Source organism: Aspergillus campestris (genome assembly GCF_002847485.1).
Source record: "Aspergillus campestris IBT 28561 chromosome Unknown P168scaffold_11, whole genome shotgun sequence".
Classification (NCBI taxonomy): Eukaryota; Fungi; Ascomycota; class Eurotiomycetes; order Eurotiales; family Aspergillaceae; genus Aspergillus; species Aspergillus campestris.
Window position 1 is genome coordinate 348,393 of NW_020194346.1, and position 26,298 is coordinate 374,690.

General features: G+C 51.3%; 7 protein-coding genes across 7 annotated transcripts; 5 read left to right on the forward strand and 2 right to left on the reverse strand.

Moving 5' to 3' along the window:
* Positions 1-269: 269 nt before the first annotated feature.
* P168DRAFT_292554 (ML domain-containing protein) lies at positions 270-1,551 on the forward strand. Its single transcript, XM_024837606.1, has 3 exons — positions 270-662; positions 743-959; positions 1,023-1,551. Exons 1-3 carry the CDS (start codon positions 445-447, stop codon positions 1,116-1,118), a joined length of 531 nt encoding a protein of 176 aa, XP_024690043.1. The 5' UTR covers positions 270-444; the 3' UTR covers positions 1,119-1,551.
* Positions 1,526-2,600, reverse strand: P168DRAFT_292555 (H(+)-transporting V1 sector ATPase subunit F). Its single transcript, XM_024837607.1, has 5 exons — positions 2,485-2,600; positions 2,370-2,404; positions 2,276-2,309; positions 2,070-2,207; positions 1,526-1,969 (listed from the first exon to the last, which is right to left on the reverse strand). Exons 1-5 carry the CDS (start codon positions 2,509-2,511, stop codon positions 1,829-1,831), a joined length of 375 nt encoding a protein of 124 aa, XP_024690044.1. The 5' UTR covers positions 2,512-2,600; the 3' UTR covers positions 1,526-1,828.
* A 131-nt stretch (positions 2,601-2,731) lies between these two features.
* Positions 2,732-4,581, forward strand: P168DRAFT_306614 (Nur1/Mug154 family protein). Its single transcript, XM_024839041.1, has 3 exons — positions 2,732-2,771; positions 2,851-3,144; positions 3,212-4,581. The coding sequence occupies exons 2-3, from the start codon at positions 2,887-2,889 to the stop codon at positions 4,265-4,267; spliced, it is 1,314 nt and encodes a 437-aa protein (XP_024690045.1). The 5' UTR covers positions 2,732-2,771; positions 2,851-2,886; the 3' UTR covers positions 4,268-4,581.
* Positions 4,582-4,649: 68 nt separating this feature from the next.
* P168DRAFT_306615 (putative NTP binding protein) lies at positions 4,650-8,274 on the forward strand (the record flags this gene model as incomplete). Its single annotated transcript, XM_024839042.1, has 3 exons — positions 4,650-7,795; positions 7,930-7,947; positions 8,196-8,274. The coding sequence occupies exons 1-3, from the start codon at positions 4,977-4,979 to the stop codon at positions 8,272-8,274; spliced, it is 2,916 nt and encodes a 971-aa protein (XP_024690046.1). The 5' UTR covers positions 4,650-4,976.
* A 757-nt stretch (positions 8,275-9,031) lies between these two features.
* On the reverse strand, positions 9,032-10,934 carry P168DRAFT_241162 (methylenetetrahydrofolate reductase (NAD(P)H) MET13; the record flags this gene model as incomplete). The annotated part of the gene is made up of 2 exons (XM_024833752.1): positions 9,032-9,183; positions 9,239-10,934. 2 exons carry the CDS (start codon positions 10,932-10,934, stop codon positions 9,032-9,034), a joined length of 1,848 nt encoding a protein of 615 aa, XP_024690047.1.
* An 897-nt stretch (positions 10,935-11,831) lies between these two features.
* Positions 11,832-12,936, forward strand: P168DRAFT_292558 (orotate phosphoribosyltransferase). The gene has a single exon (XM_024837608.1). The coding sequence runs from the start codon at positions 11,984-11,986 to the stop codon at positions 12,725-12,727; it is 744 nt and encodes a 247-aa protein (XP_024690048.1). The 5' UTR covers positions 11,832-11,983; the 3' UTR covers positions 12,728-12,936.
* A 5,521-nt stretch (positions 12,937-18,457) lies between these two features.
* On the forward strand, positions 18,458-25,932 carry ags2 (alpha-1,3-glucan synthase Ags2; the record flags this gene model as incomplete). The annotated part of the gene is made up of 6 exons (XM_024835388.1): positions 18,458-18,811; positions 18,868-19,043; positions 19,107-25,013; positions 25,063-25,268; positions 25,322-25,832; positions 25,884-25,932. The coding sequence occupies 6 exons, from the start codon at positions 18,458-18,460 to the stop codon at positions 25,930-25,932; spliced, it is 7,203 nt and encodes a 2,400-aa protein (XP_024690049.1).
* Between the last annotated feature and the right edge of the window lie 366 nt (positions 25,933-26,298).

Consider the following 26,298-nt stretch of genomic DNA (forward strand, 5'->3'; position numbering starts at 1 on the left):
ATAGCATTCAACGGAAGAGTATACTCTTCTTGTCCATAGGAACGAGATAGTTCAAGACTGGAGTCGTGGTCAGAACACTCTTTCATAGCGACCCTAGCGAGCTATGTTTCTCAAAGACTATAAATGGATTGCCCTGTTACCAGAGACGGAACGAGCCTTATCGGGTGACCGCATGTTGAATGGATGGCTGGTCCGTATCACGTGCACCCAGGCGTTCGTCATCGGTGCTGCCGCTAAAGCAGGCACGAGTCCCATGACACCGCCTCGCCCTTCTCCGCCTCATTTACGTCGTGTAATCTCTCCAACTACATATTATCCCCCATCGAACGTCTTCTTATATCATTATCTAGAAGCTTGGTTGCTCGTTATCTGATTCTTCTTGCATCCTCGCCGTACCGCGCGGCCAATAGACAATATCAAAGAGATTGAGAGGGTGTCGAGACAATGAAGTTCTTATCAGCCGCCGCTCTCCTCGTTTGCGCCGCTCCTCTCTCTGTTGCCGCGCAGTCTCTACCCTTCTTTGGCGGCTCCCAAAGCCCTATACAAACAAAGGAAATCAAGTATGTAGAGGGCAACAACCCTCTCCAGTACTGTCAGGAGGACACGGCCGGCGATATCCTGCAAATTGGATCGGTGGACCTGACGCCTAACCCGCCTCTTCCGTATGTCTCGCCAGCTCACTCACTCACGCGAACTAATTCTCCCCTCGCTCCCTCTTCTGATACTGACTGGTTGATAATAGTGGCAAGACGCTCACGATCGAGGCAAAGGGCATTCTGCGTGAACGGATTGAGAAGGGGGCGAAGGTGCTCCTAGAGGTCAAATATGGGTTAATCACTCTGATCAGACAAACCGCCGATCTCTGTGACCAGCTGGTCAACGTCGATATGAAATGTCCCTTGGAAAAGGGCGACATGATTCTGACGAAGAAGGTCGATCTGCCCAAGCAGATCCCTCCGGTATGTTGCAACCGCCTTCGTATCCGACTATTGAGATCAAGACTAATATGCCCGCGCCTACAGGGTAGATACTCCGTGCATGCCGATGTTTTGACCGAGGATGGCAAGAAGATCACCTGTCTGGAGGGCAAGAACATCGAGTTCAAAACCGGTTTCTAGACAACCTCGTAGCCATGTTTCCTACCCGCATAATTGGGCCATCCTTCGGTGCTGTATCCGTTGTTACGGGTTGGAAACGCTTTTGATCAACTCCTGCATCACGAATCCCGACGTTATGTTTGCATAGTTCATTTATTTCTTTCCAGCGGACTGTTGATTATGCTTGCCCGTAATCTGCCATTTCCACGAGAATCCGGTTGCACCTCCTACGACGCTCTTCTGTGCGACCTGTCTTCATGTTCTATCCTGGCCCGGCGTTTTGGATGATTGTTCGACAGTATCGCAGCTACTATCTATGGATCTAGACGACTTTGCCCGCGCTCTTATTTGTATCAGCAACGAGGACTTTGTGCTGCAACGTTTGCTTCTCGTAGTGTTTTGGAACCTTGAGTATATTATGAATAGTTGAGATATGAAATTCGGTTTATCATTTCCCATTATGGGGCAAGCAACATGTGCCATAAACCACGTCTTAAGAAACTCCGTATCAATCGGTAGGTATAGCTGAATTGTATGCACATGGCTCGGGTGTAACCTGGGTATCTTCCCTCTGTACTTAACCACCCACTGGACCAATGTACCCGGGAAAGAGGCACTGCGGCGCTCCGTATACAAGGCGCAGCCTAGATAACGCCACCTTAGAAGACGGCAAGCATCTCGATATATTCCGGACGAACAAGGAATAGATAGGAACACAACGCCTTCCCAACTTATTCGCCAAACAGCCGGCGCACCCGCTTCAATACACTGTCCTTCTCTGGGTCGTAGGGGTGGTCTTTGCTGGGGATCTCGAGAACGGCGGGGAAAGGGTCGGCGAAAGAATCGACGCTGTGCCGGATGCGCTCCGCGACCTGCGATACATGTTCGGTCAGCAAGACATACAGACAAAGTGGAAGACATAGTCGCGCCCATTCTCCCTACGTGAACTCCCGGGGGAAAAGGACAACGGACATGCTGGTTTATCAGGAGCACGGCGATATCGTTCCTCTCCTGTGTGAAATTCACGAACGCTTTCTCGATCGCGGACGTTTCGGTCTTGGCATCAACGACGAGGAAATTCCGCTGGGCGTCTGGTCCATCTGTGACATGCTTTTTTGTTATACTGTTGTCAGTACGGCGGTTGCATGCTGTGTGGGGTGCTTGTTTTGTCCACTTACCCCGATGCCCGCCAGTAGGAGTCCCGTCACGGAGCTGAAAACACGGTGTTAGTCTGACGCTTCGCATATCTCTTGACCCAGTATAGCATATTACTCTTCATCTCCGATAACGGCAAGGAACTGTCGGTCCTACACGGTGATCATGGTTAATTCGATACCGCATGCCTCCTGCCACGTCCCCGCGATGGAAGAGAGTCTGGCAAACGTACCTTGTATGTGGTGGCTGAAGCTGCCATGTTGCAAGCGACAGACGTAGAATGGGCTCTTCGTGTCCCTGGAAAAGAGAAAACAGAACACTGTTCGCTGTTCAATAGTTCCGCAAGTTGACTGTTGACTTCGCGAGGCCGATGATAATCGGTGGTCGTCATACGTCGGAGACCCTGCTTACCTAAGCCGCCTAGTGTATACTGATTTTCGGCCCGCCTTATTATGATTGTCGATTGTTTACAGACTGACCGACAAGAAAACCCGCTTTCACTTGACTTTGCTCATCAAGGTTAGTTTTGATTCCCGCTAAACTTTACTTGCAACTATTCAGCCCTTTGATTTGAGTCTAATACCTTTTGCGATCACAGTCTTCCGGCACTCTCTGCCCTTACCTCCCTGACATCATGCCGCGGCTGGTACGCCGCCGCCCTTTGGGCGAGCGCATCAAGTCTTATCTGAACCCGTTGGACTTCCTGCTATGGCTGTCGGAGGAGATCGACGCGAATGATTGGGATCAGTTTGAGAAGGACTGGGCTCTTCCGTTGGGGATTTCGTTGAACATCATCTTTATAACCGCGCGGGCAAACAGTCGGACAAATAGCAGCAACGCAGTCGATGATGTTTTTGGCGATGAAGGAAGTGCGCCTTGGTCAAGCTGGCTGGTATGTTCTCGCCAGTACCCTGCTTAATACTCACTCGATACAAAAGTGCTGACGGTTCCCGTGTTAGGCTTCTTTCATTGTCCACCTACTTATCTGCTTTACGGCGTTCAATGCTTTCTACACGTTCCACCGGAAACGGCATTATCGCATGTTCGAGTCTTCGATTGATCAGACCCCGGCAACCCCGTCCGCGCATCGTGTACGAGTCGATTCGACCCCGATGAGCGCTTCGCCAATCCGATACTTTGCGAATAAGTTTTCGGGATCTGCGCAGTCGCGAGCCCACCCTAATGCCCAGCGTGACGTGTGGGAGCTCGCAGTCTGGGACCCGCTACCAATCTGTATCCGTCTGTTTTGTCTATTCAGCCCCGGACATGCTCTTGTGTACTGGCTTTTCCTCCCAACGCAACTGTCCGACCCCCGGCCAAGTGTTACCATCGTGACAACGATCTTCGTCTCGACATTGCTGTCGGCGCAGATGTCATTCCTTTCCACATACTTTGCTCAACAGGCTAAGGACTCAACCCTTGTCCACAAAGAAGTTCTGAAGGAGTACGACACGAAATACGTCCACCCTCGAACCCAGCCTCTGATGCGGGACGTTGGCACCCAGTTCAGCGATACCGACGCTACAAGATCTGGCTCTGAGACTAAACATGACCAAGTCGACACGTTCACTCCCACGTTTGTGATCAACCGGGGCTTCAAGACTAGTCCAAACCCGAACTATGTCAGCCATGTTGACCCCGAAGGTCGGTCTTCTGGACGTCCATCGTTAGCGGGCACGCCGAGTGGCCCTCCCCGCCAGACTCCGTTCCACACGCCCAGTCACCTGCGGGATGCGTCCCCGTTGGTAAGGGGCCCTTTCTCTTCTATACGCCAGCCGCAGTTTAAACCCTCGCCAGCGAGTACTGGGGACGGTGGAAGCCTCGGGGTTTACTCGCACGCCAATTCTCCGTTGAAAAAGTCTGCTTCAACGAACTTTGAGCGACGTTTACAAGGTAGTTCCAGACGGCCTTCGAGTCCATTGAAGAAGAGCAATGTGCCCGGTCTTCCAAGTCCCATACCGTCCAGTTCCAGGAGGAGCCACGTGGATACGCACCGTGAGGTCGGACGGTTTTGATATCAGCAGGGAAGCAGAAGCTCCAAGTGAAGATTACGTTGAAAGAAAGGAGGCGGGAACATTTGGTATGGAGCATGCCGAGCTTTATTCCACGTCATTGTTTTGTTCATGTTCATGGTTCTTATGACCGATTATTATTCGAGCATTGGGTTGGCGTCTTTTTGTTCATTATTTCTTTCGTTCTTACTTTGTCTTCCCAGCCCCGCAATTATTCTAATTAGATGGAGTGGCAAGTATTCGGTTCTGTGTATTCGAAGATCTGGGGTGTCCAGCTACTGTGTAATATGTGCTAGCCAATATAGTATCTCTACAGCACTGAGGAGAATCGACTCCTTCAATACAAAACTGAAAACGAAAAGAAGAAAAAGAGAGAAACTCGATTCACATGATGCAGCACATAAGGTGCTTATTGCTTTTTACACGCCTTTCTCGACGATGACCTGGTCAAAGACCCCGGTTGGACTTGACATTCCGTCCCTGTGGCTATCACCGGTGCCTTCCCCCTTGGTGCACAGCCGCGAGCTCACACGATAAACAAATCGCGGGCTGAGCATGCCTACATAAACAATGTCAAAGACCGGGTGGCTGGCATTCTTATTGAATACTTCTGGTTTTTATACATTCCTCGCTCGAGCAGGCTGGCGCATTCCGCTAGATTCCAAACGGACCATCCCTTCCCAGCCAAAGAAAAACAAGCCCGTTGGACAAAATGCCTTTCTTTACTTTCCTCGCACGATCTTCATCTGGCTGTGAGGACTCACCACCATCTCTACGCCACAGCCAGCGCCTTCGACGACGAACCACCTCCGCCCCAACGAGCAAAACGAGAGCATCAAAACCGCTTCCCACCTGGCTGGAATGGTTGAACATCGCACGTGAATTAGGCTTTGATGTCGAATCCTTGAATCGCCGCTTCGATCGCCTTCACGGTAACATGGAGGATTCCGTGCACTTGCCAGACAGCCATTTACTCAACCCCAAGCCCCCACGGCGCCAACGCCGAGTCGAGGCTGTGAGGACTTACTCCAGAGAACACACGAGCCCGCCTTCGCAACAGCCCACAAACGAAGCCAACAGAAGAACTGTGACACCAGGTACTTCAAGCCTGATGCATTCGCCGGAGGGTTCACCACAAGGGGCCAAACCCACGAAACTCCCCATGCCGAGGACATTTGCCGACAGAGGCAAAATCTCACCGAAGGAAAAGCAAACCGTTGTCGAACATAGCAAACAAGCCATAGCCCGACATATCAAACCAAGCAAGTCCTCTCAAGTGCTAGGCCGGGATTCACCTAAATCAGCAGAAAAAGACGGGGAGCAGGTTGAGAGAAAGGACAAGGGAAGATTTGCAAAAGATACGCCTGGTCCAACACCGAGCAAGGAAAAACAGAAAGTTCCCTACGAGGCATACCGCAAAATTGTCTCCCTGGCAAGCTCCTCACGCCAGGAGATCGCCAAACACAAATTGAAGTACACTGGAGGAAGTCCGAAAAGTGCCATACCGTCCCTGCGAGGAGCTAATTCCAGCCCTAAGGCTGAGACGAGGCCTAGTGTCGACAGCCTCCGGAACTCTGGCCGGACTTCTAATCGAAGGGCAACTAAAGACCGCCAGTTGAGTATCAATACTAGCGACAGCTCGCCCCAGAAATATCAAGAGAGGAATGATACCGCAACCGACTCCTCTGCTCAATCATACCCTTCAGTGTCGCCTGTGTCGCAGCCTGAGAGCTCAATAACCGACTGGGAGGATAGATTTGTTGTCAATATGCCCTCGGCGAAAGATCCGAACCCACCAGGTCTCACCGACCATCAGATCAGGAAGTTCCAGCAGAGTATTGAAAGCGTCCATGAAGCTGGTGGTGGAATGCTTGATCCAGACACCTTGCCGAGTCCGCGTACGACATCGCCCGAAAATAACACGAGCCACCGGCAACGGGAACAGAAGATTGGCACACTTGATGGCCAGGAATCGCTGCGAGCTCCCAGTGAGTCGGAAGAGCAGCCGCCGGGATCCTCAAATCGAGGCGGGTACTACTGCCCGGAGGAAGTCGGGAAGCAACGGTGTAGCACAATATGGGAGGATGCATCGGGCAAACTAGAACGAACTGCCCCCAGACTCAACCCCGACGGTTCTTTTTTAGGGTGCAAGGAGATCAACGGGCCGCACGACAAGAATCCAGACGAGATCCTCCTATTTTCGACAACCGAGGAGCGGCCCCGTGTAGTAGATGTGCCCGCGCCGCGGTTCAGGAAACGCGCGGCAGCACATCACGGCACGACAGGGCTCGAAGAGACAAACGTCCAGGAAGAATGGAGATCGATTTCTCAGAACTTGAAACATGCCCAATGCTGGAAGTCGTCTCCGAAGACCATGTGCCGCGATGCCAAATGCCAGCCCCCGACCCTTCCCAGGCTTCAAGGAAAAGGGAACTCGCCCCCGAGCACGAACCCTGCCAAGGACAACAATCAGGGTCCCAGGAGGCACACCACCAACCCAGACGATGTACTCATTATCACACCCACTATCACACGGAGTATGGTGACCATGGCCGACGTGAGAGCCCACGCCCCGAGGCAACCAGGCGCACAGGGGCCCGCGTCGCGCACGGCCGGCGAGATCATTCCAGGCGCCAGGGCAAATCATCAGATGAGCTCTTCTCCATCAGGATTACGGCGCGCAACCCAGAACTCGTGGGACATCTCGAACGCATCTTCAGCGGCATTCTCGAAGTCGGCCTACCCAAGAAACGGACGCTTCGCGAAAAACCGACCCGACCAAGGAGCTCCCGGCGCAGAAGGACCACACACGCTTAGTGGATACATTCGCATTCCGGCCTTGGTCAAGTCATTCCGGTCATCTACAGAGAACCTAGCCCAGTCCATGTCTATGGCAAAAACCCTGCAGTCCCCAACGTCCAGCACCGCAAGCTCCGACAAGGAGAATGCCCCGCTCAGGAGTGTATCTGATACAAGCCAACTCTCCAAATCGCCGACAAAGGGGGTCCTTTCCTCCATGGATACAGGCGTCTCCCAACGAAACTTCCGGGACGTCCTGCCAAGCTCTCGAATAATGGAAGTCGCCGAGCTAGACGGCCACCAAGTAGAAAGGACCAAAGACGCAATCCCTTTCCAACCCAAACCCACCACAGACTCTCCCTCCAAGATCTCAAAAACCACCACCACCAACAACCACAAAGCCACAGCAAACTCATCCACAATGTCCCTCCTCGTCGACATCCTCGCCCTTTCAACCGCACAGGTCCAAACACTCTACAACCAAGTCATGGCAAACCGCCACTCAAAGACAACGCTAGCGAAGATCGGCGCAAACAGCATGCTCTACATGGTCGCGCACTGTCTGCGCGTCATCAGAGATCTCCTCACAGCCGTCTCCATCTGGAACACAACCGGCCGCTGGCCTCGTCCCAACAAGAAAGACCTCGCTGGCTCCGTGACGGAAATCGTGCAGGCCGTAGCTTACGCGCTTGTCCTGGCTTTCATCATGGTGATCGTCGGCCGCACGGCCGGGTACGTGGTTCTGATTGGGAGCTGGGTGGTGTGGTTTGCACGGCCCTTTGCGTGGATGATTGGAGCGATGGGGAGGGCTTTGTTGGGGTGATTATGATGATGGGCCGGATGGGATTGCTTATTGGTTTACTTAGTGTCGCCTTTTTCTTCCTGTATGTGGCGGTTTCCATCCTGCTGCTTGATGGTCATATCCATTCTTAGGTGCAAGCCTGCTTGTATTGTCGTTGTGGCGACATTGAGTTATCCTTACCATAGCAATAGCAATAGCAATAGCCTACCTTAGCTAGATAGATAGTTATTCTTACTGTCGTAGAAGAGAACCCGATATCTCTATATGCTGCTCTTCTTACTTAGTAGATATAGTATACTGTATTTTATGCTGCTTCTATGGGTAAAGTAGTACTCTATTACTACTGCTGCGTTGGTCTCTACAAAAGTGTGCTTCGGGGATCATGTATCTGCTCACATTCTACTCTTAGATGGATGAGAGGCCTAGATAGAAACTACGAATAGAGAAGATGAAGATCATCGCTGGGAGAAATGCAAACTTGAGATCTATCTATATCTCGATGTTAAAAGATGAAGTAGAATGAAATAGAAAAAACAAGGGGGGAAGAGGTGGGAGGGCAATAAAAAAGAGAGAGAGAAAAGAGAAAAAAAAAAAAAAAAGAAAAAAACTGTATCCCGTTGTTGAAGAGGATAAGGATAGCCATAACGCCAACGCTGTCTGTCGCCATCACCATCATCGTTGTGTTGAATGATTTGTACGCCGTTGGTCTTCACCTGTTTATCAACTCTTTCTTCATCTTCCTGTAATGGACATGGAAAGAACAAGAATAAAAATAAGAATAAGAGAGAGAAAGCTATAGGAAGAGGAAAACATCAAATATGATATAGAAAACAAAACAAAACAGGTCAAGACCTGTCGCAGTTGGATGCATACAGCAGATTATGTTGAATTTGGATATTCCTCACACTAGATCAGAAACTAAATACCTGGGGTATATGTGAAAATGGTTAAAAAGAGTCATGTTGAAATAAGAGAACGCCCAAGAAGAAATCGTTGAGAGGTCTTCAGTCATGTCGCCATAAAAGATGTTTTTTTTTCGTGACCTGGGGATGCGGGATCCCAAGGCAGGGTAGTGTCGTTGAGAGTTGATGTTGAATTAGTTAGTAGATGCTGGGGATGGAGGGTTTTTTGATACTCTTGCTTTCTTAGAAAGAAGATGTCAGGGGCTAGTTCTTGGTTGGCACCTCCGGAGTAACTTCGTTGACAGCCACGGTTGGCTGGGCCTTCTGTTCAGTGGCGACTTCGACGTCGAGGTCCTTGACGTCCAGATCCTTGAACAGCTCAAAGAGGTTGTATGTGTTGTGGAAGTCGTTGTTCACTGCGAACGTAGTCAGTTACCAATCTGTCCAAAGTTTTCAATATGAGGAACCTACCGATGTTCACCAGGTACCAGGTGTCCACGACACTCTGGATCAGCTTTCTGCTCGGACTGGCGGCATCATGGCACTTGGCCCAGTCCTCTCCCAGACGATAGGCCTCGTCCTTCCACGCCAAGAAGCTGACGGTCTCCACCACGGTCGGTTGAACGATCTCGCGCCCGGCAAAGATACCCCACGTCAAGGCATTGGGGGTGTCACGGGTGTTGGTGCGGAGCTCGCCGCTCTTGGACACGGCGTGGTAGGTGAGGTCCTCGTTCTTCTCGATCCGCGCGATCAGCTCGTCGAGCAGGTATGGGGGCACCAACAGTTCGAGGTATGCCTTCTGGTAGACGAATCCGTTCTTGGGACCCCATCCGTACACGGAGTGGGATGATCGCGCGCCATTGACCGCCGGCTGGGAGTTGATGGTGAGAAGCCCGCGCTTGTTCAACTCGAGCAGCTCGCCTCCAATTTCGTTCGCTTCGGAGGTGATGGGGGTGTCACACCAGGGCAGACGGTCGAGCTTTCCTTCCAGGTAGCGAGTAAAGAGGTGAGAGAGATCGCGGACAGACTTGGGTTCGCCCCACAGCTTGATGTTTTGTTCGTTGGTGCCTTTGAGGCCGATCCCGTAGGAATCGAGCTCACCGAACGCGGGGGACCGGGAATCGGTCCACCGTCCGTTCGGGAATTCGTCCCAGGTCTGGGTACGAGCCACGTAGGAGGAATTCCGGTTCCGCCAGAAGATGGGACGGACGTCTTCGCCTCTGCGGTTGAGACCCAGCGATGGCCGCCACGGCAGGGGCCGTTGCAGAGGCGTCTCCTCGGACGGGAGGAGATTCAGTTCTCCGAGGACCTGTTGCGTCGACTGGGCCAGGTTCATCGTGTAGAAATGCAAATGGTTGATGCCCGACGCCATGAGTTTCCGGCACATGTCCGCAATGAGGACTTTTCCAATCTCCCTCACGGCCGCATCGTCATTCTTGACGGGCTCCAACGCTTCCAGCCAGGACGGGGGGATGTGGATCTTGGTCCAGTTCGCTCGTCGCAGGAAGGCCGCATAAGTCTGAATCGGCATGATACCGGGGATGATAGGCACGTGGATCCCCTTCTCCCGACACTTCTTAACCCAGCTGATGAAGTTATCCGTGTCGTAGAACATCTGAGTGACCACGAACGAGCTCCCCGCATCCACCTTCTCCTTCAAGTGATCGATCAATTGATCCACGTCCGAGTTGTCGTCTGCGCCCTCCGGGTAACCGCCGACACCGATATCGAAGTGGTTTCCATACTTGTCGCGGATATATTTGACCAGATCCTTCGCGTAGCGGAATCCCCCATCGACGGCCTCCCAATGCTCCTGTTCACGAGGCGGGTCTCCGCGAAGGGCAAGAATGTTGGTGCAGCCGGTCTTGTAGGCGGCCTGCAGGGCCGCATCCACCTTCTCGATTCCCATGTCGGTGCAGGTCAGATGCATGCAGGTCTCCAGGCCGTAGACCGACTGGGCGACGTTGACCATCTCGCAGGTCAGATCCGACAAGCGACCGCCGGCGCCCCAGGTGATGTCAATGAAGCTGGGGCCCAACGCGTGCATACGATCCATGCGATCGTACAGATTCTGCACACCCTGGGCAGTCTTGGGAGGGAAGAACTCGAAGGAGATTCCCGTCCTCCCCGCCGCCTCATTCTGTGCGAGCTTGTCCTTGATATGCATTGTTGTGGGATTCGGAGAACTAGGAATCACGATGAAGTCTTAGCATTGGTGTGACGCGCAGGCGACCGGCCGATATCCGGGGAGAGCATGGACTTACACGAATCACTCTGTTGACAGAAAATAGACACAAGACCGAGAGCAAATCACTCAGACCACTGATCAACCTGGAATCTAGCTCTAGGGTAATCTAGGGACGGTATCTTTTGTGGCTCACCAAGCCCGCCAGTGGCTGTTGTAATACGGATGGCGCCCCTCCGAGATCAGACCGAGGTGTCTAGCGAAACTTTGAGAGCGAAACGGTCCCTGGAGAAGTAAAAGAAACTGTAACCGTTGAAAATGACACAATGTTACTAAAAGAACGAGCCGAATGGAATTTAAGAAGGAGAGAGAGTCCAGAAGGGAGAGGAGAAAACAAAGTCGCCGAAAGAAGCAGATCGAAGGGAGGGACAGCGGACGCCGGCCTTCGGAGACGGGGAGCGGGCACGTGCTCTGGCCAGTTGATAGGCCAGTAATGCAGCACTAGGGTCGCGCAGGGGGGGGGTTCAATTTCACCGGGGACTTACCCGCACAAGACAGCAATGGATCTGATCTCCGGATCACTGTATGGTCGATGATCAAACAGCAACTGAGTTCCAGGCTGACAGTATAAGACGGAGATGAGAGGAGAGACAGGGTTGCCATTAGTCGTGACTGTTAGTATTGAGCGAACTGGGTGGAGATCAGACTCCGGTCCCGCTTCTCATTTGCCCCTCTTGTCTTAGTCAGCTCTCCCCTCTCTGCCCCTCACTAAGTAACCACTAAGCTCACCAAGACTAACTGACTTACTGGGTAAGATCATTGCGGGACAACCATAGGAAAAAGTTTAATGTAAAAAAAAAGTAGTAAAAGTAGACAGCCTGAGGTTCTATCCTGTTTGATGATCCCAGCTATACGCGCCTCCCTACACGCTTTTATACTCACTAATACAATTCCTTTATCAACCACTCCAATCCATTAACAAATCTCAGCCATTCAATAACTTTCTCTCAAAACCAATCAATCAATCCACCATGTCGTCCGCCACTATCCCTCCCCCCGCCGCCGATCAGGACTACAAGCGCACCCTGCTGCCGCTACTCATGTCCAACAACGTCCTCTCCTTCGGCTCCTACGTGTTGAAATCCGGCCGCGAATCCCCCTACTTCTTCACCTCGTCTCTGCTGCACACGGCGCCTCTCCTGCGCGCGACCTCCGCCGCCTACGCCAGCGTCCTGTCCACCCCGCCGTTCGTCACCACCGCCGCCGACGGCAAGACCACCCCCGCCTTCGACATCATCTTCGGCCCCGCCTACAAGGGCATCCCCATCTCGGCCGCCGTCACCAACGAGCTCGCCGTCCGCGACTCCCTGGCCGGCACCGGCACCTGGGACAACGTCAGCTACTCGTTCAACCGCAAGGAGGCCAAGGCGCACGGCGAGGGCGGCAACATCGTGGGCGCCCCGCTGAAGGGCAAGCGCATTGTCATCGTCGACGACGTCATCACGGCGGGCACGGCCCTGCGCGAGGCGGTCGATATCATCGAGAAGGAGGGCGGTATCGTTGCTGGTGTGGTGGTGCTGTTGGATCGTGAGGAGCGGGTTAGTGACGCTGAGCCGAAGAGTGCTGTGGGTGTTGCGCAGAGGGCGCTGGGTGGGAATATCCCCATCCGGTCGGTTATTGGGTTGCATGATTTGATTGAGACGCTGGGTGATAAGATTGGGGAGGGTGAGGTCCAGCGGTTGAAGGATTATCGGGCTCGTTACGGCGCGGAGTAGATTGCCGTTGCTTTGACTCTTAGATTGATATACATGACTGATGGAATGGTACCGATAGATGTCTTTTCCTTTTCTTCTTTTACTCAATTTTTTCTAGATAATATGTCGGATGCCTTTCAATTGAAGAGCACAAGGTGGCTGATAAGGTATATACACCATGGATCAATCACTCATAGCCAAAGGTCACGGAATGTTCTTGATGAACCGAAGCATGGAGCGGAGCGTATATATACATATATCAAACAATCAAATCCCTATTTATATCTATAGCATGGTTCAACATGAAAGTAAATATCCTGCGAAGTCGCGCATGGAGGAACCCTTCCCTCGGATCACATACCGGCGGGTTGGTAATCTCGAGAAGGATACCTTCATTGTTGGTCTCTAATGCACCTATGATTCAACGCATTACAATTGGGATGTCTGATCAGACTAGCCCAAGGACTAGTAGTTAGTACTACATGGCTCTCACTGAATTTATGCCAGATAACCACCACGCTTCTAACCATGTTATTATCATATCTAATCTAAACCCACAGTAACCATGAAGACTGCCTCAACGTCCCGACTGCTAGAAAAACAGGTTTCTCTACACACGATTAACTCAATGCCGGACGACACTCAACCGAATGGCCAGATCCCTACTTCCCCCACTCAAGTCTTCTCGGACGCCGAAGAGTCCGTACATGAAGCGTTCGCGTCGCGTTGCTCAAATGCAGATAACAAGGCGACACACAGGAGTGGCAATCCCGGGCAGGTTTTTGCGCGTCCACCTTGGCTGCACTTACAAATGGACGACCTATCCTTGCGTTTCGTGTTTATATTGGCGCGAATGGTGCTACGATGGAGTTTGAGAAGCTGGGTCGTGACGTGATTCATGAGTAGAGGCCATTACGACAGTATGCTGCATGGTAAGGGATAATTGTAGAGACAGTGAGGTGCGGTAGTAAGAAGAAGATCAAGGGTATCAAAATCGCGGTCATGTTTCCGAAGCAACGGCGTGATTTTTAGAGACTATTTTGGGTGATAGGGAGGGAATTGTCTGTTACCAGGGCGGAGACATGTCGGTGTAGAGCAATACCGCTCACATCATTGAGGTTCGAAGCGAACACGAGCTGAGAAATTTCTTTTTTCTTTCCCATAATTTGATTATTCATTATCGGCCAGCGTGTTCATGTCTCCATCGCTCGCTCCGAACAACGTTCGCAGTCTGTCCGAATGGAGTAGAAAAACGAGTGGTACGTGCAGAGAAAGCACCGACTGGGACCAACACCGACACTGTCCCAGAAAAAGAAAAGAAAGGATGGAAAATAGGGAAAGAAAGTGACATGTGTGGGCCTGCAACGATGAGTAGGCCGAGTCAGATTGCCAAGGTCTGGGAAGCGTGACGCATATGATATGTCTAACTCATTGGGCCCCATCGACTGCCATGTGCCTCTGAGACTGCACCTTGGGTAATCTAGCTGTTTACATGCAGTTCGAATGCAATAGCTTGAGGATTGATTGTGTGTCGGTTATGCAGCGGTCAAACCCTGTTGGGTCTGTCTGTGGGAATTACGCGCCTCCTGTACAATATATGCACCGTGTCGGCATGAGCGTCATCTATATCCTGCTTGGGAGATTTGGCTTTGGGCATAGAATGCTACACCGCATTGTACTGGTGTGGTTTGTTGCTGGATTGGTGAGTCTATCGAGATATGGTACGTATGGCATGGATATGGGTGGCTGGGCGAGGAAGTCAGCAGCATAACGAGACTTGGTGACACCATTCCTCGCAGTGAGAGATGGTTAAAGGGATATGGACGGAGTAAGCCGCGGAGGATGTCACTGAGCATAGTGGAAATAGTACACATTCTGACTCTACCTACTAACTGAAGGTAGGAAATTCCTATCAAAGCCAGATAAGTCTTATCAGCTACCAACCTACCACACGCTTAACATACCACCAGTAGGCCACTCAGCCGCGTGAAATTGGAACCCACGGCGAGCCTCAGCTGGTCAATCCGAGCCAAATGAGCGGTAGAGAAAAACAGCCGGCTGTCACCAAACTACCGTCCAAACCGATTGGCAGGGATTGAGCTTCACTGCTGACAAGTTCGGGTTCCAATATATGCATGCGCCTAGAATCCGCCTGCATGCGTAGGACATGGCAGGTGCAGCAAGCGATAGTGCCGTTCTCTGCGGAGACCGAGTCTTGATGACATCAAGTGGGCCATGATGGTCTGTTCAGAGTGCCTCCGATCCTGGCGGCGATCGACCCAACCCCCGAGCAAAGCCTAGCTGTGACAAGCGGTCAATATTCGCCAAACGGCTTGGAATTAGTGACCAATCATGGTATATCGGATAAGCTCAACACTAAGGTATGGTACGCGGCGTTTTTAAGTTACCCGGTACCGACTAGTCGGGTGGTCTAGTAAGTTTCATACGCTGCCTTACATGTATATCGATTGGTTGAACTCAATTGAACTACTTTATCTATGTCTTTGACCTCAGTGGTTAGGTAGGTACTTAGCAGCCATAATACTATATCATAGTATGTAGCAGTTTGATGGTGCTTTCAAGACTACATGTATCTAAACTCAATGTGCTTCAAACTTAATGTGCCACATTCGCATCATGTATTGCCCAAGCAGCGCCGGGTAAGAGGGTCGCCACATCTAGTCGCCATGAAGCATACAAGGTGCCTACATAGGTAAACCGGCAAGGGACAGATCCACCAGAAAATGAGAACTCGTGATGTCGGAGTTCTATATCCTCAAAAGTCCCCACAGAGTGATGGGGGAGCTCGACTAAGGCTAAAGAATTAAATTGACGAGAGGCGTATAAAGGCATTCGAGGCTCCATCCAGTGAAGCTTCTTCATTTCTATGAAAAGAACCAGAAAAGGGAAGTTACGATATAGCGCCAGACCTAGTGCCATAGGTCTGCAATGGCATCTATGAAATCATGAAAAGCCTCAGACTGGTATGAGAGTTCTGATATTCGCTCTAAGGTGACACCTTGAATATCAGGCTCCTTGTTGCTTCCCTGCTTTTCTTCACAACCTTTCTTAACCCTTTTTATGAACCAAGGTTCGGACTACTATGATTGTCAGATAAAACCCGGTCCTACGATATGTATTTCGCTTACTCCCCTTGCATGGATTGAATTTTACCTGTTTTCTCGAGAATTTCGACTTACTACCGACTGGCCCAAGCGAGCTTCGCTGGTGGCCAATTCCTCGGAAATCAACTCGCAATAAACACACTGGACAACCGCATTACTTTCCCACTACTGAATATCCCGCATTTCTCTCTTGCAATCCATCGACGCAAGGGGACTGCACATTAGCCGCAATATGTGTCTGTATCTGTAATACAACTGGACGTATCTCAACCGTAATCGTGCCAAGGCCTGAGCGGTTAGCCTCTCCCCACATCTTGATCGCCGGGAGCCGACTGGCGATCGATGCTTGACAGAATAGTTCTCTTGTCGATGAAAGACCCAGTTAAATTCCATTTCGGAGAGTAATTGATAATGTAAATAGCGCGACTCATGTCGATTTTTCTATATCATTGACGTGTACACAAATGGTCCGTACTCCCAGAACTTGTTGAATTATAAAACAATTGTCGTTGATGTCCGAGAGGTATCACAACGTAGGTAGATGGCGGAAAAGAGACTAGCATCGGTAGTGTCAACTTAATTCGATTTAAGTCAATGATAGACACAGTCTATCTTGTTCTTCCTACCAATCCAAAGATTGATCGCAAGATAATAAGAATTACGGAGATGACAAGCAAGAACTCAAACCATTGATGACTCCTTGGACACTAAATGTAACAGATCAAGTAAACACGGTCGTATATGCAAACATAAAACTACATAATTATTACTACATGACTGACCGATGTATTTCGGATTCCTGTTCTGATTGCGTCAGCGAATAATAATCTCGCAGAGCGGTAGCCAAAACCCCCGACAGGCTGGGAGAATGTTTGCCTATTGTTTTTTTTTTTTTGTTGACACCTCGTGGAAGCCTCTTGTCATATTGACCTCTTCCTTATCGGCGGACGAGAAGTGGGTTCTTCCACTATTGTAGAGTTGTTTTCGATTTTCCAATCGAGTGGTGGAGAAACCGATATGCTTTATCGCCGCGCGCTATAGCCCTCTCACTTGACAAGTAAGAAAAATTCCATTTCCTGACTAGCAGGTCGAATCAAAATCTGCCGTTGAGACGTTATGTTCATGTCGACTTGTTGTCCAGTCATGGCGTGACATATACTATCGATGATAGTGCCTAATCGTGCTGTGTATCTTGCATCGGCATTCATCAGCCGGTGACGAAAAATAGACCTGGGCATGCACCCAGAGTGTGGCGACGACTCTCGAACGACTATACCGGGGGAAAATGAAATGGGTTGGCCGGAGGATTTGATTTATCACACCACACGGGATAGCCGAGCTTTCATTGATGGGATCTGCGGTCGTGCTTTGAGCCGCTAGTGATGTTTGATCTGCTGGAGTAGAAAATGATGATAATATACAAATGAGGATTGAGTGAACAAGTAAAGCGGACTAGAACCAACCATTAGAATGAATAAGTACTCCGTATATACTCTGGAAAGAATTATCATCAAATCAGAATAAATAATATATATATTTTTTTAATACTTTCAATAGAAAAGACAAATAAATCAATCAAAATTCGAATAAAACGGGTAGTTTTATGAAATAGAGCGCGGACCCAGGCATGGATGGATCCACACCACCCGAAATAGAACCAAACTTTCCTCGAACATACTCCGGAGTACTGACCACCAACTCTTCCCTCCACAACCATCCGCCTCTACTCCGTACACAGTTCGATTCTACTTGCCTACTGACAATACTGCATAGGGTATATTCTATTTAGGTATCACCATGCGTACATACAATGTGCAGGAGATAGTACAGGGCAGAGCCACTGACCTACATCCGGCTTGTCCTCGTTTGCAGGCTTCCATGGCTCCCCTTGCCCCATCCATCCCATCCTGCTTGACGGGAAGCTATTAGTTCTTCTATGGTTTTTTATTTCGGACCGCGAATGATGTGACCCAAGTCATCATGGTAGATCGGTGGCTTGCTGTGAGCGAAGCCCCCGGTGCCCCACTGGGCCATTCAAGGAACAGATGCGTCTCGACGCCCATCCATCCATCTAGCTCTCCCGCAAGCCGACAGACTATCTGTCTGCTTATAGCATCATAATAGCACAGTATAGGAATGATCGGCGTTCGTTCTCTTTTGTTCCAGGCGATATCAGACCTTTCTGTCCCCTTGTCCCACCAGATATCACATCTCATAACACGGTCTCCCACTCGTTTCCAGTTCAGCTTCCTTCCTGCATCTCTTCGGGCAAATATTCGGGCATATTGGCCTTGTACTTCCTCTTTCAACTACTCTTTAGAGTTCCTTTCCCCCTCGCTACTTTTTTCGGTGGCTCTTTTCTCTCCCAGCCCACTGGTAATCATAATTGGATATCAGATTGGTCTGAACGGCTCCGCTTTCGAGCAAAAAGAGGCCAAGAGGTGGAGAGGTGCAAATCATTCTCGAGGCTGTTTCTTTTTTGAATCCCTTTCATTTTCCTTTTCCTCGCCGAAGCGTGCTCTCAGGGTTTCCCTTCCCATAAATACTCCTCTGGTCTCTTCCAACCACATGCGGGCTGTGTAAACAAGCCAGGTAGGGAAACGGTTCACTATACGAACCGTCTATGATGAAGTGGGGGATAGCGAGTTCATTGCTGGCGCTACTCGCAACAACAGCGACAGGCTGGCCCTACGAGGAATCTCTGGTTGACTATAACCTAAACGCCAACAAAGACGCTACCGACCCGGTCGACTATTTCCACCCAGAATGGAAGGGTCACAAATACCACCCGTCGCCAAAGAGCTGGCGGTTCCCGTTCTACACCTTGTTCCTTGACCGATTTGTCAATGGCGATCCTACCAACGACAACATCAACGGAACCAGCTTCGAACATGATTTGTCCTCGACTCAGATGCGCCATGGAGGTGATGCGGTTGGCCTGGTTGATACATTGGACTATCTTCAGGGAATGGGAATCAAGGTATGTTCGTATTTTTGAGGTTGGTGTCTGTCCTCTGATATCTAATTGTCGTTCAGGGAATCTACCTGGCAGGGACCATCTTGATGAATCAACCCTGGGGCGCCGATGGTTACTCCATTCTCGATACCACCCTCCTTGACCAGCATTATGGAAACATCAAGGTCTGGAGGGACGCGATTTCGGAGATCCACAAGCGAGGGATGTATGTGGTATTCGATAATACCATTGCGACGTAAGTGCCATTGGCGTTTCAATTATGTTTCTCTCTCGCCTTCAGGATCTGACAATATCATAGCATGGGCGATTTGATTGGTTTCAAAGGGTACTTAAACGAGACTACTCCGTTCTCGAGCAAGGAATACGAATCTGTATGGAAATCTGAGCGACAATACGTTGACTTCCGTCCTGGCAATTCCTACAACAAGACGTGCAAATACCCCGAGTTCTGGGACGAAACGGGGTTTCCGGTTGAGAAAAAGGTCGATGACAAGCTCGTGGGGTGCTACGACAGTGACTTCGACCAGTATGGCGACAGAGAGGCGTTCGGTGTTTACCCCGACTGGCAGCGTCAACTAGCCAAATTCGCTTCAGTCCAAGACCGTCTGCGCGAATGGCATGATCCTGTCCGTGAGAAACTGATTAAACACTCTTGCATGATTATCAAGGCTCTGGATATCGATGGTTTCCGTTACGATAAGGCGACCCAAGCCACCGTGGATGCCCTTGCTGAGATGTCTGAAGCCTACAGAGAATGTGCTCGTAGCGTTGGCAAGGACAACTTCTTCCTCCCCGGCGAAATCACTGGCGGAAATACCTTCGGATCTATCTACCTCGGCCGTGGTAGACGGCCCGACCAATGGCCCGATTCCTCGATGGACGCCATGGGTATGACGAACAGGTCGAACCAGCAGTACTTCATCCGTGACGGTAGCCTGTCGGCCCTGGACGGCTCCGCTTTCCATTATTCGATCTATCGTACCCTCACACGATTTCTTGGACTTGATGGCAACCTGGCCGCAGGCTACGATACGCCGCTGGACTGGACCGATGCGTGGAACGTGATGGTGATGACCAACGACTTGATCAACGCCAACACAGGCAAATTTGACCCCAGACACATGTATGGAGCGACCAACCAAGATGTGTTCCGCTGGCCCGCCCTTGATTTCGGTGTCGAGAGGCAATTGATGGGGCACTTCATCACGACTTTGCATCTCCCTGGGATTCCTATCTTGCTGTGGGGTGAAGAGCAAGGCTTCTATATTTTGGATGCAACCGCGTCAAACTATGTTTACGGCCGCCAAGCGATGTCTCCTGCTACCGCGTGGAAGAACCATGGCTGTTTCTCTCTCGATGCCTCGCAATATCACGACTGGCCAATCACCAAAGGTCGGGAAGGGTGCAATGACGACGCCGTTGCTTATGACCACCGTGACCCGTCTCATCCAATCAGAAACATCATCAAGCACATGTTCCAGATGCGACATGACTACCCGGTACTTAACGACGGGTATTCCGTGGTGAAGTTGTCAAATCAGACCCGCGAAGTCCAATACCCGGGCTCGAATGGCACTGCCACGGAGGTTGGCATGTGGTCGGTCTTGCGGGATCGAGTTGCGAAGGTCCAGGATTTGGGCACTGAAAGCGACAATCAACCCGTGTGGTTGGTGTACCACAACGTCAACAAGACCGTGGATTATAAATTCGACTGCAAGAGCAACGACTCGGCCTTGATTTCCGCTTTCACCCACGGAACGACGGTGAAGAACTTGTTTTACCCCCATGATGAATACGAACTTCTGGGAGGGCCAAAGGCTCTTCACCTTAACGGCTCCAATGCCACCAATGGCTGCCTCGAACATCTGACGTTCAAGCCTTTCGAATTCAAGGCTTTCGTCAACAAGGACAGTTTCCATGGTCCTCGACCCATGATCACCCAAATCAAGCCAGGTCATGATGTTCCCCAAGTATCGAAGGTCGGTCCTAATGAGTCAGAGGATATCGACGTGAGCATATACTTCTCTGAGCAGATGGACTGCGATGGCGTTACCAAATCTATATCCTTCGAATCAACCACGCATCAGGCTGGCAAAAAACCATCAGTTTCCAAAGGAAGTGTCGACTGCAAAGCCGTTAATCGCGGTAAAACAAACTGGACGGGTCAAATTCCAAACGCATGGGTCTGGTCGGCAAAGTTGACGGGTGTATACAACGGTGTACACCGAATGACGGTGAAGAACGCGGCCAGCTCGTCTGGGGGCGGTTCTACGAAGGCTGTCGACCACTTCCTGATCCGCGTGGGCCAGCGTGACAACCCTGTGGTATTTACATCGGCAAACTATTCCACCTCGCTATTGCAAGAAGAGGACGGTGGTAAACTGCGCATCAAGCATAACGCAGCAGGCGCTGATAAATACCGCTATTCGACAAACTGGGGCACATCTTTCTCTGAGTGGAAAGACTACCACGGTGGTACGGACACCATCGAAGAACTTCCCTGGTCTGGGACAGACAAGCAAAAGTGGCAAGGAAAGCACGTGAAGGTCGAGTACTGGAGCAAGTTGAGTGGAAGCAGTGACTACGTTCAAGAGGGCGATGTCGGTTATGATCGACCTCGACGCTTCCCCCACCTCTACTTCAACGGCCCGTACAATCAATTCGGATACGATGCTGGCTTGGATAACAACGTCCACCAGGACAAGGATGGGATGTGGTCTCGCAAGTTCATGGCGGAGTACCCCGCTCAAGCTCAGTACAATGTCTGGGGGATGAACCCGGATGGGCAACCGGACCAGAGTTGGGTTTACGGTGATGTGGACGGGGACCTTGTCTTGGATCGCATGCCTCCTTCGTCGCAAAGTGACGCGGTGGTCAACATCACGAAAATCCCCCCATCGCCTTATCTCGGCTGGAATCTACGCCTTGACGATAGCACTCTTCGCATTCACCTTGAGCCGGTAGGATCGCGGCCCACCCAGATTGCCATTTATGTTCTTCTTTGGCTTGTCCCGATCGCACTGGCCGCAGCTTGTGTTTACGCCTTCATGAAATCGTTCTACCAGGTCAAGTTCAATCAAGTGGGCGTCGTGGAGAAGAAATCGTTCTTCCGCGGAAAATTGGCCTCCGGTGCTGCTGGCGACTCGAGCAACCCCCTGACTCGTTTTGCCAACAGGTCGGGGTTCCTCCAGAGTACCCCTGCCTTCGGCGCGGAGGCCGCTCGACGACGCACCACTCTCATTGCCACCATGGAATACGACATTGAGGACTGGGCAATCAAAATCAAGATTGGTGGCCTGGGTGTCATGGCTCAGCTGATGGGCAAGCATCTCGGAGACCAGAATCTGGTGTGGGTTGTTCCTTGCGTTGGCGGCATCAATTACCCCAGGGACCAGCCTGCCGATTCCATGTTCGTGACCGTTCTCGGCAACCCCTATGAGGTCAAGGTTCAGTACCATGTGCTGAACAACATCACATACGTTCTTTTGGATGCTCCCGTTTTCCGCCAGCAGACAAAGTCCGAACCGTATCCCGCGCGTATGGATGACTTGGACAGCGCCATCTACTACTCAGCCTGGAATCAGTGTATTGCAGAAGCATTGAAGCGTTTCTCGCCTGACCTGTACCATATCAATGACTACCACGGATCTATTGCGCCGCTTTACCTTCTTCCTCAAACAACCCCCGTGTGTCTCTCGCTTCACAACGCCGAGTTCCAGGGACTGTGGCCCATGCGAACCCAAAAGGAACGCGATGAGGTCTGTTCAGTATTCAATCTCGATCTCGATACGGCAAGACGTTACGTTCAGTTCGGAGAAGTGTTCAATATGCTTCATGCTGGTGCAAGCTATCTCCGTGTTCATCAGCAAGGCTTCGGCGCTGTGGGTGTCTCTAGGAAGTACGGAAAGCGGTCTTATGCTCGTTATCCCATTTTCTGGGGACTGAAAAAGGTCGGCAATTTGCCCAACCCGGATCCATCGGATACTGGAGCATGGAGCCGTGACATGCAAAACGCGACTGATGTCCAGGTGGACCAGGCTTACGAGGACAGCCGTGGAGCTCTCAAACGCCAGGCGCAGGAATGGGCAGGCCTTGACCAAAACCCTAATGCCGACCTTCTGGTTTTCGTCGGAAGATGGTCCCATCAAAAGGGCGTTGATCTGATCGCTGACGTGATGCCTGCTGTTTTGGAGGCTCGTCCCAATGTGCAGCTGGTCTGCGTCGGTCCAGTAATCGATCTGTATGGCAAATTTGCCGCGCTCAAGCTCGACCGCATGATGAAGGTTTACCCCGGACGTGTGTTCTCCAAACCCGAGTTCACTGCTCTCCCGCCGTGCATCTTCTCCGGTGCCGAATTTGCTTTGATTCCATCCCGTGACGAGCCTTTCGGACTGGTTGCCGTCGAATTCGGTCGCAAGGGAGCCTTGGGTATCGGCGCTCGCGTTGGTGGTCTTGGCCAGATGCCAGGCTGGTGGTTCAATATCGAATCCCCGACAACTGCTCACTTGCTGCAACAATTCAAGCTTGCCATCGGCAGTGCCTTGGACTCCAAGGCATCGGTTCGAGCCAAGATGCGTGCTCGGTCTGCCAAACAGCGTTTCCCTGTGGCCCAGTGGGTCGAAGATCTGGAAATCCTACAGTCCACTGCTGTGCGTATTCATAGCAAGGGTCAGGCGAAGCTTAATGGTCAAGGTGCCACGCCCTCCGGATACAACACACCGAGCGGGATGATGACTCCCCCGATTGCATCAACAAATGGCACGATGACTCCCACTGGAGTTCATACTCCTCCGCTGGGACATTCGCGCGAGGGAAGCTACTCCAGCGCCAATCGCCTCAGCGCTTACGGACCGCAACAACGGAATACCATCGTCTATAGCCGGGATCCTAGTCCAGGTAGCAACGCCAAACCCAGGTCCGGACTGAGTCGGCAATTGTCTCTGGGGGTTCGCGCTGGACCTGGTCATCTTATGCATCGTGGACGTCGCTTGAGGAGGGGTCGCAACGGGAACAATGAGGACAGCGCTGCAAATTCCATGACCGAGGAGAGCAGCGATGATGACATTATCCCAAGCTACTATGCTGACGATGAGTACACTCTAACACCTGAGCAACTTGAAGAAAGTCGTCGTTACCGAGGACACTCAAGTCAAGGATCATTGCCAAGGCTTCCGTTCCAGGCCCAGTCCACGCCCGATACTGACCACGACTCGATCACCGCCTCAAGACAGCAACAGTTGACAGAGCCCGGAAACCGTCTCAGCAGTGCGTCGGTCCTTTCCGTCAACTCAATCATTGGCGAGAAGAAAGATTACAAGCTGCAAAAGGTGGATCCTTTCTTCACAGACAGCAACGGAGAGTACTACAAGGTGTTCGAACAGCGGCTCGAGACTCTCAATGGAGCAAACTCGGAATCCCAGCTCTGCATCGAAGAGTACCTGGTCAAGAGCGAGAAGAAATGGTTCGACAAGTTCCGCGACGCTCGACTTGGCCGCAACCAATCGCCAGCTTCCTCAGTCTTCAAAGCCAAACTCGAAAACTCGTCACCCGTGGGCTCGCTTTCCGGCGATGACGGGACCTCTCGCGAGAGTGACCCCAGTCCACGTCGGCAGAAGGACGAATTCCTTCTTGGCGATGATTACGTTCCCCCGTCAGGTTTGAAGAAATGGATGCAAATTCGCATCTTCGACTGGCCGCTGTACTCGCTGTTCCTTGCCCTGGGACAGATCATCGCCGCCAACTCCTACCAGATCACCCTGCTCACGGGAGAAAACGGTCAAACACCCGAGAAGCTTTATGGAATTGCAACAGTGTACCTGGTTACGTCTATCATCTGGTGGTTCCTCTTCCGCCACTTCAAGTCGGTCATTGTCCTCACCATTCCTTGGATCTTGTACGGTTTCTCCTTCATCATTATCGGTGTGGCGCACTACAGTGCCGACAGCTTCACTCGCAGCTGGGTCCAGAACATCGGGAGCGGAGTTTATGCCGCGGCCTCGTCCAGCGGTGCACTGTTCTTTGCTCTCAATTTCGGTGATGAGAATGGTGTTCCGGTTCGACAGTGGGTTTTCCGCGCTTGCATGATCCAGGGCAGTCAACAAGCCTACATCATCGGGCTGTGGTACTGGGGAACGACCCTCTCTCAAGCGGTCACCGATGGTGTCGTTAACCCCCAGGGTAATATCACGAACACTTGGAAGATGACGTATGTATTCTTACAGCCAATATATCCAAATTTTCTAACCATCTCTTAGTGCCATCTGCATACCGATTGCCGCTTTCCTCTGGGTCATAGGCCTGCTTGTGTTCTTCGGACTGCCCAACTTCTACCGCCAGACGCCCGGAAAGGTCCCATCATTCTACCAATCCGTCATGCGCCGCAAGATCATCCTATGGAACTTCGTGGTTGTCATCCTGCAAAACTTCTTCCTCAGTGCCCCCTACGGACGAAACTGGGCCTGTAAGTCCACCCCTCCTTTTCTCTAAATAACAACCAACTAACCACCCCCCAAGTCCTCTGGAGCTCCACCCACGCCCAACCCTGGCAAATCGGCCTCCTCGTCATAGTCTTCTTCGGCGTCGCCTGGGTCCTACTGCTATACATATTCGCGCACCTCTCCCGATCCCACAGCTGGATCCTCCCCGTCTTCGCCTGCGGCCTGATTGGCCCCCGCTGGGCCCAAATCTGGTGGGGCGTCTCCGGCATGGGCGTGTTCCTCCCGTGGGCCGGCGGTTCCGTAGGAGGCGCTCTCGCTTCACGGAGTCTCTGGCTCTGGCTCGGCATCCTAGACGCCATCCAGGGTCTCGGATTCGGCATGATCCTGCTACAGACCATGACGAGACTGCACATCTGCTTCACGCTGCTTGCATCTCAGGTCCTGGGTTCCATCGCTACGATCTGTGCCCGTGCGTTCGCGCCGAATAATATCGGCCCTGGGCCTATCTCGCCGGATGTCACGGCTGGCCCGAGCGCAGTAGCGAACGCGTGGTTCTGGATTGCTATCTTCTTCCAGTTTGTTATTTGGTAGGTTCTTCATTCTTTTGATTCTTCGATTCTAGTACTAATTCTGTCTAGCGGTGGTTTCCTTCTGTTCTTCCGCAAGGAACAACTTACCAAGCCTTAGTGCGCATGCACTCTCAGATTGCCAGCAGTATATACCACATCCTGGCAATGGCCCATCAGGAGAAGATTTGCATGTCATTTCTTGTCTTGAGGGGTCCTTGCCCTTTCATATTCGTCATTTACACCGGATACATAATTACGCAACTTGAATAATGTCTTTTATCGTGATTGATTGATTGATTGACTGAAGCGAACAGAGATGCAGAAGTTACGCAAAGAAAGAGACATATAGGTAATGAGCACGCAAAAGGAAAAGAGGAAGAAGAAGCGAACAGGCCGAGAAGGGCAAAAGAAAAGAGAAAAAGACCCAAAAAAAAAGAAGAAGAGTAAAGAAAGAGAGAGAGAGAAATGACTACTCAGCCAACCT

Excerpts from the sequence above, each read along its gene's own strand:
- P168DRAFT_292554 (XM_024837606.1), top strand. The coding sequence starts at position 445 with ATGAAGTTCTTATCAGCCGCCGCTCTCCTCGTTTGCGCCGCTCCTCTC. Across the intron at positions 663-742 it reads ACGCCTAACCCGCCTCTTCC|TGGCAAGACGCTCACGATCG; the intron begins GTATGTCTCGCC and ends GGTTGATAATAG. Across the intron at positions 960-1,022 it reads TGCCCAAGCAGATCCCTCCG|GGTAGATACTCCGTGCATGC; the intron begins GTATGTTGCAAC and ends CCGCGCCTACAG.
- P168DRAFT_292555 (XM_024837607.1), bottom strand. The coding sequence starts at position 2,511 with ATGGCAGCTTCAGCCACCACATACAAG. Across the intron at positions 2,405-2,484 it reads CTTCAGCCACCACATACAAG|GACCGACAGTTCCTTGCCGT; the intron begins GTACGTTTGCCA and ends ATCACCGTGTAG. Across the intron at positions 2,208-2,275 it reads TCCTACTGGCGGGCATCGGG|CATGTCACAGATGGACCAGA; the intron begins GTAAGTGGACAA and ends ATAACAAAAAAG.
- P168DRAFT_306614 (XM_024839041.1), top strand. The coding sequence starts at position 2,887 with ATGCCGCGGCTGGTACGCCGCCGCCCTTTGGGCGAGCGCATCAAGTCT. Across the intron at positions 3,145-3,211 it reads CGCCTTGGTCAAGCTGGCTG|GCTTCTTTCATTGTCCACCT; the intron begins GTATGTTCTCGC and ends TTCCCGTGTTAG.
- P168DRAFT_292558 (XM_024837608.1), top strand. The coding sequence starts at position 11,984 with ATGTCGTCCGCCACTATCCCTCCCCCCGCCGCCGATCAGGACTACAAG.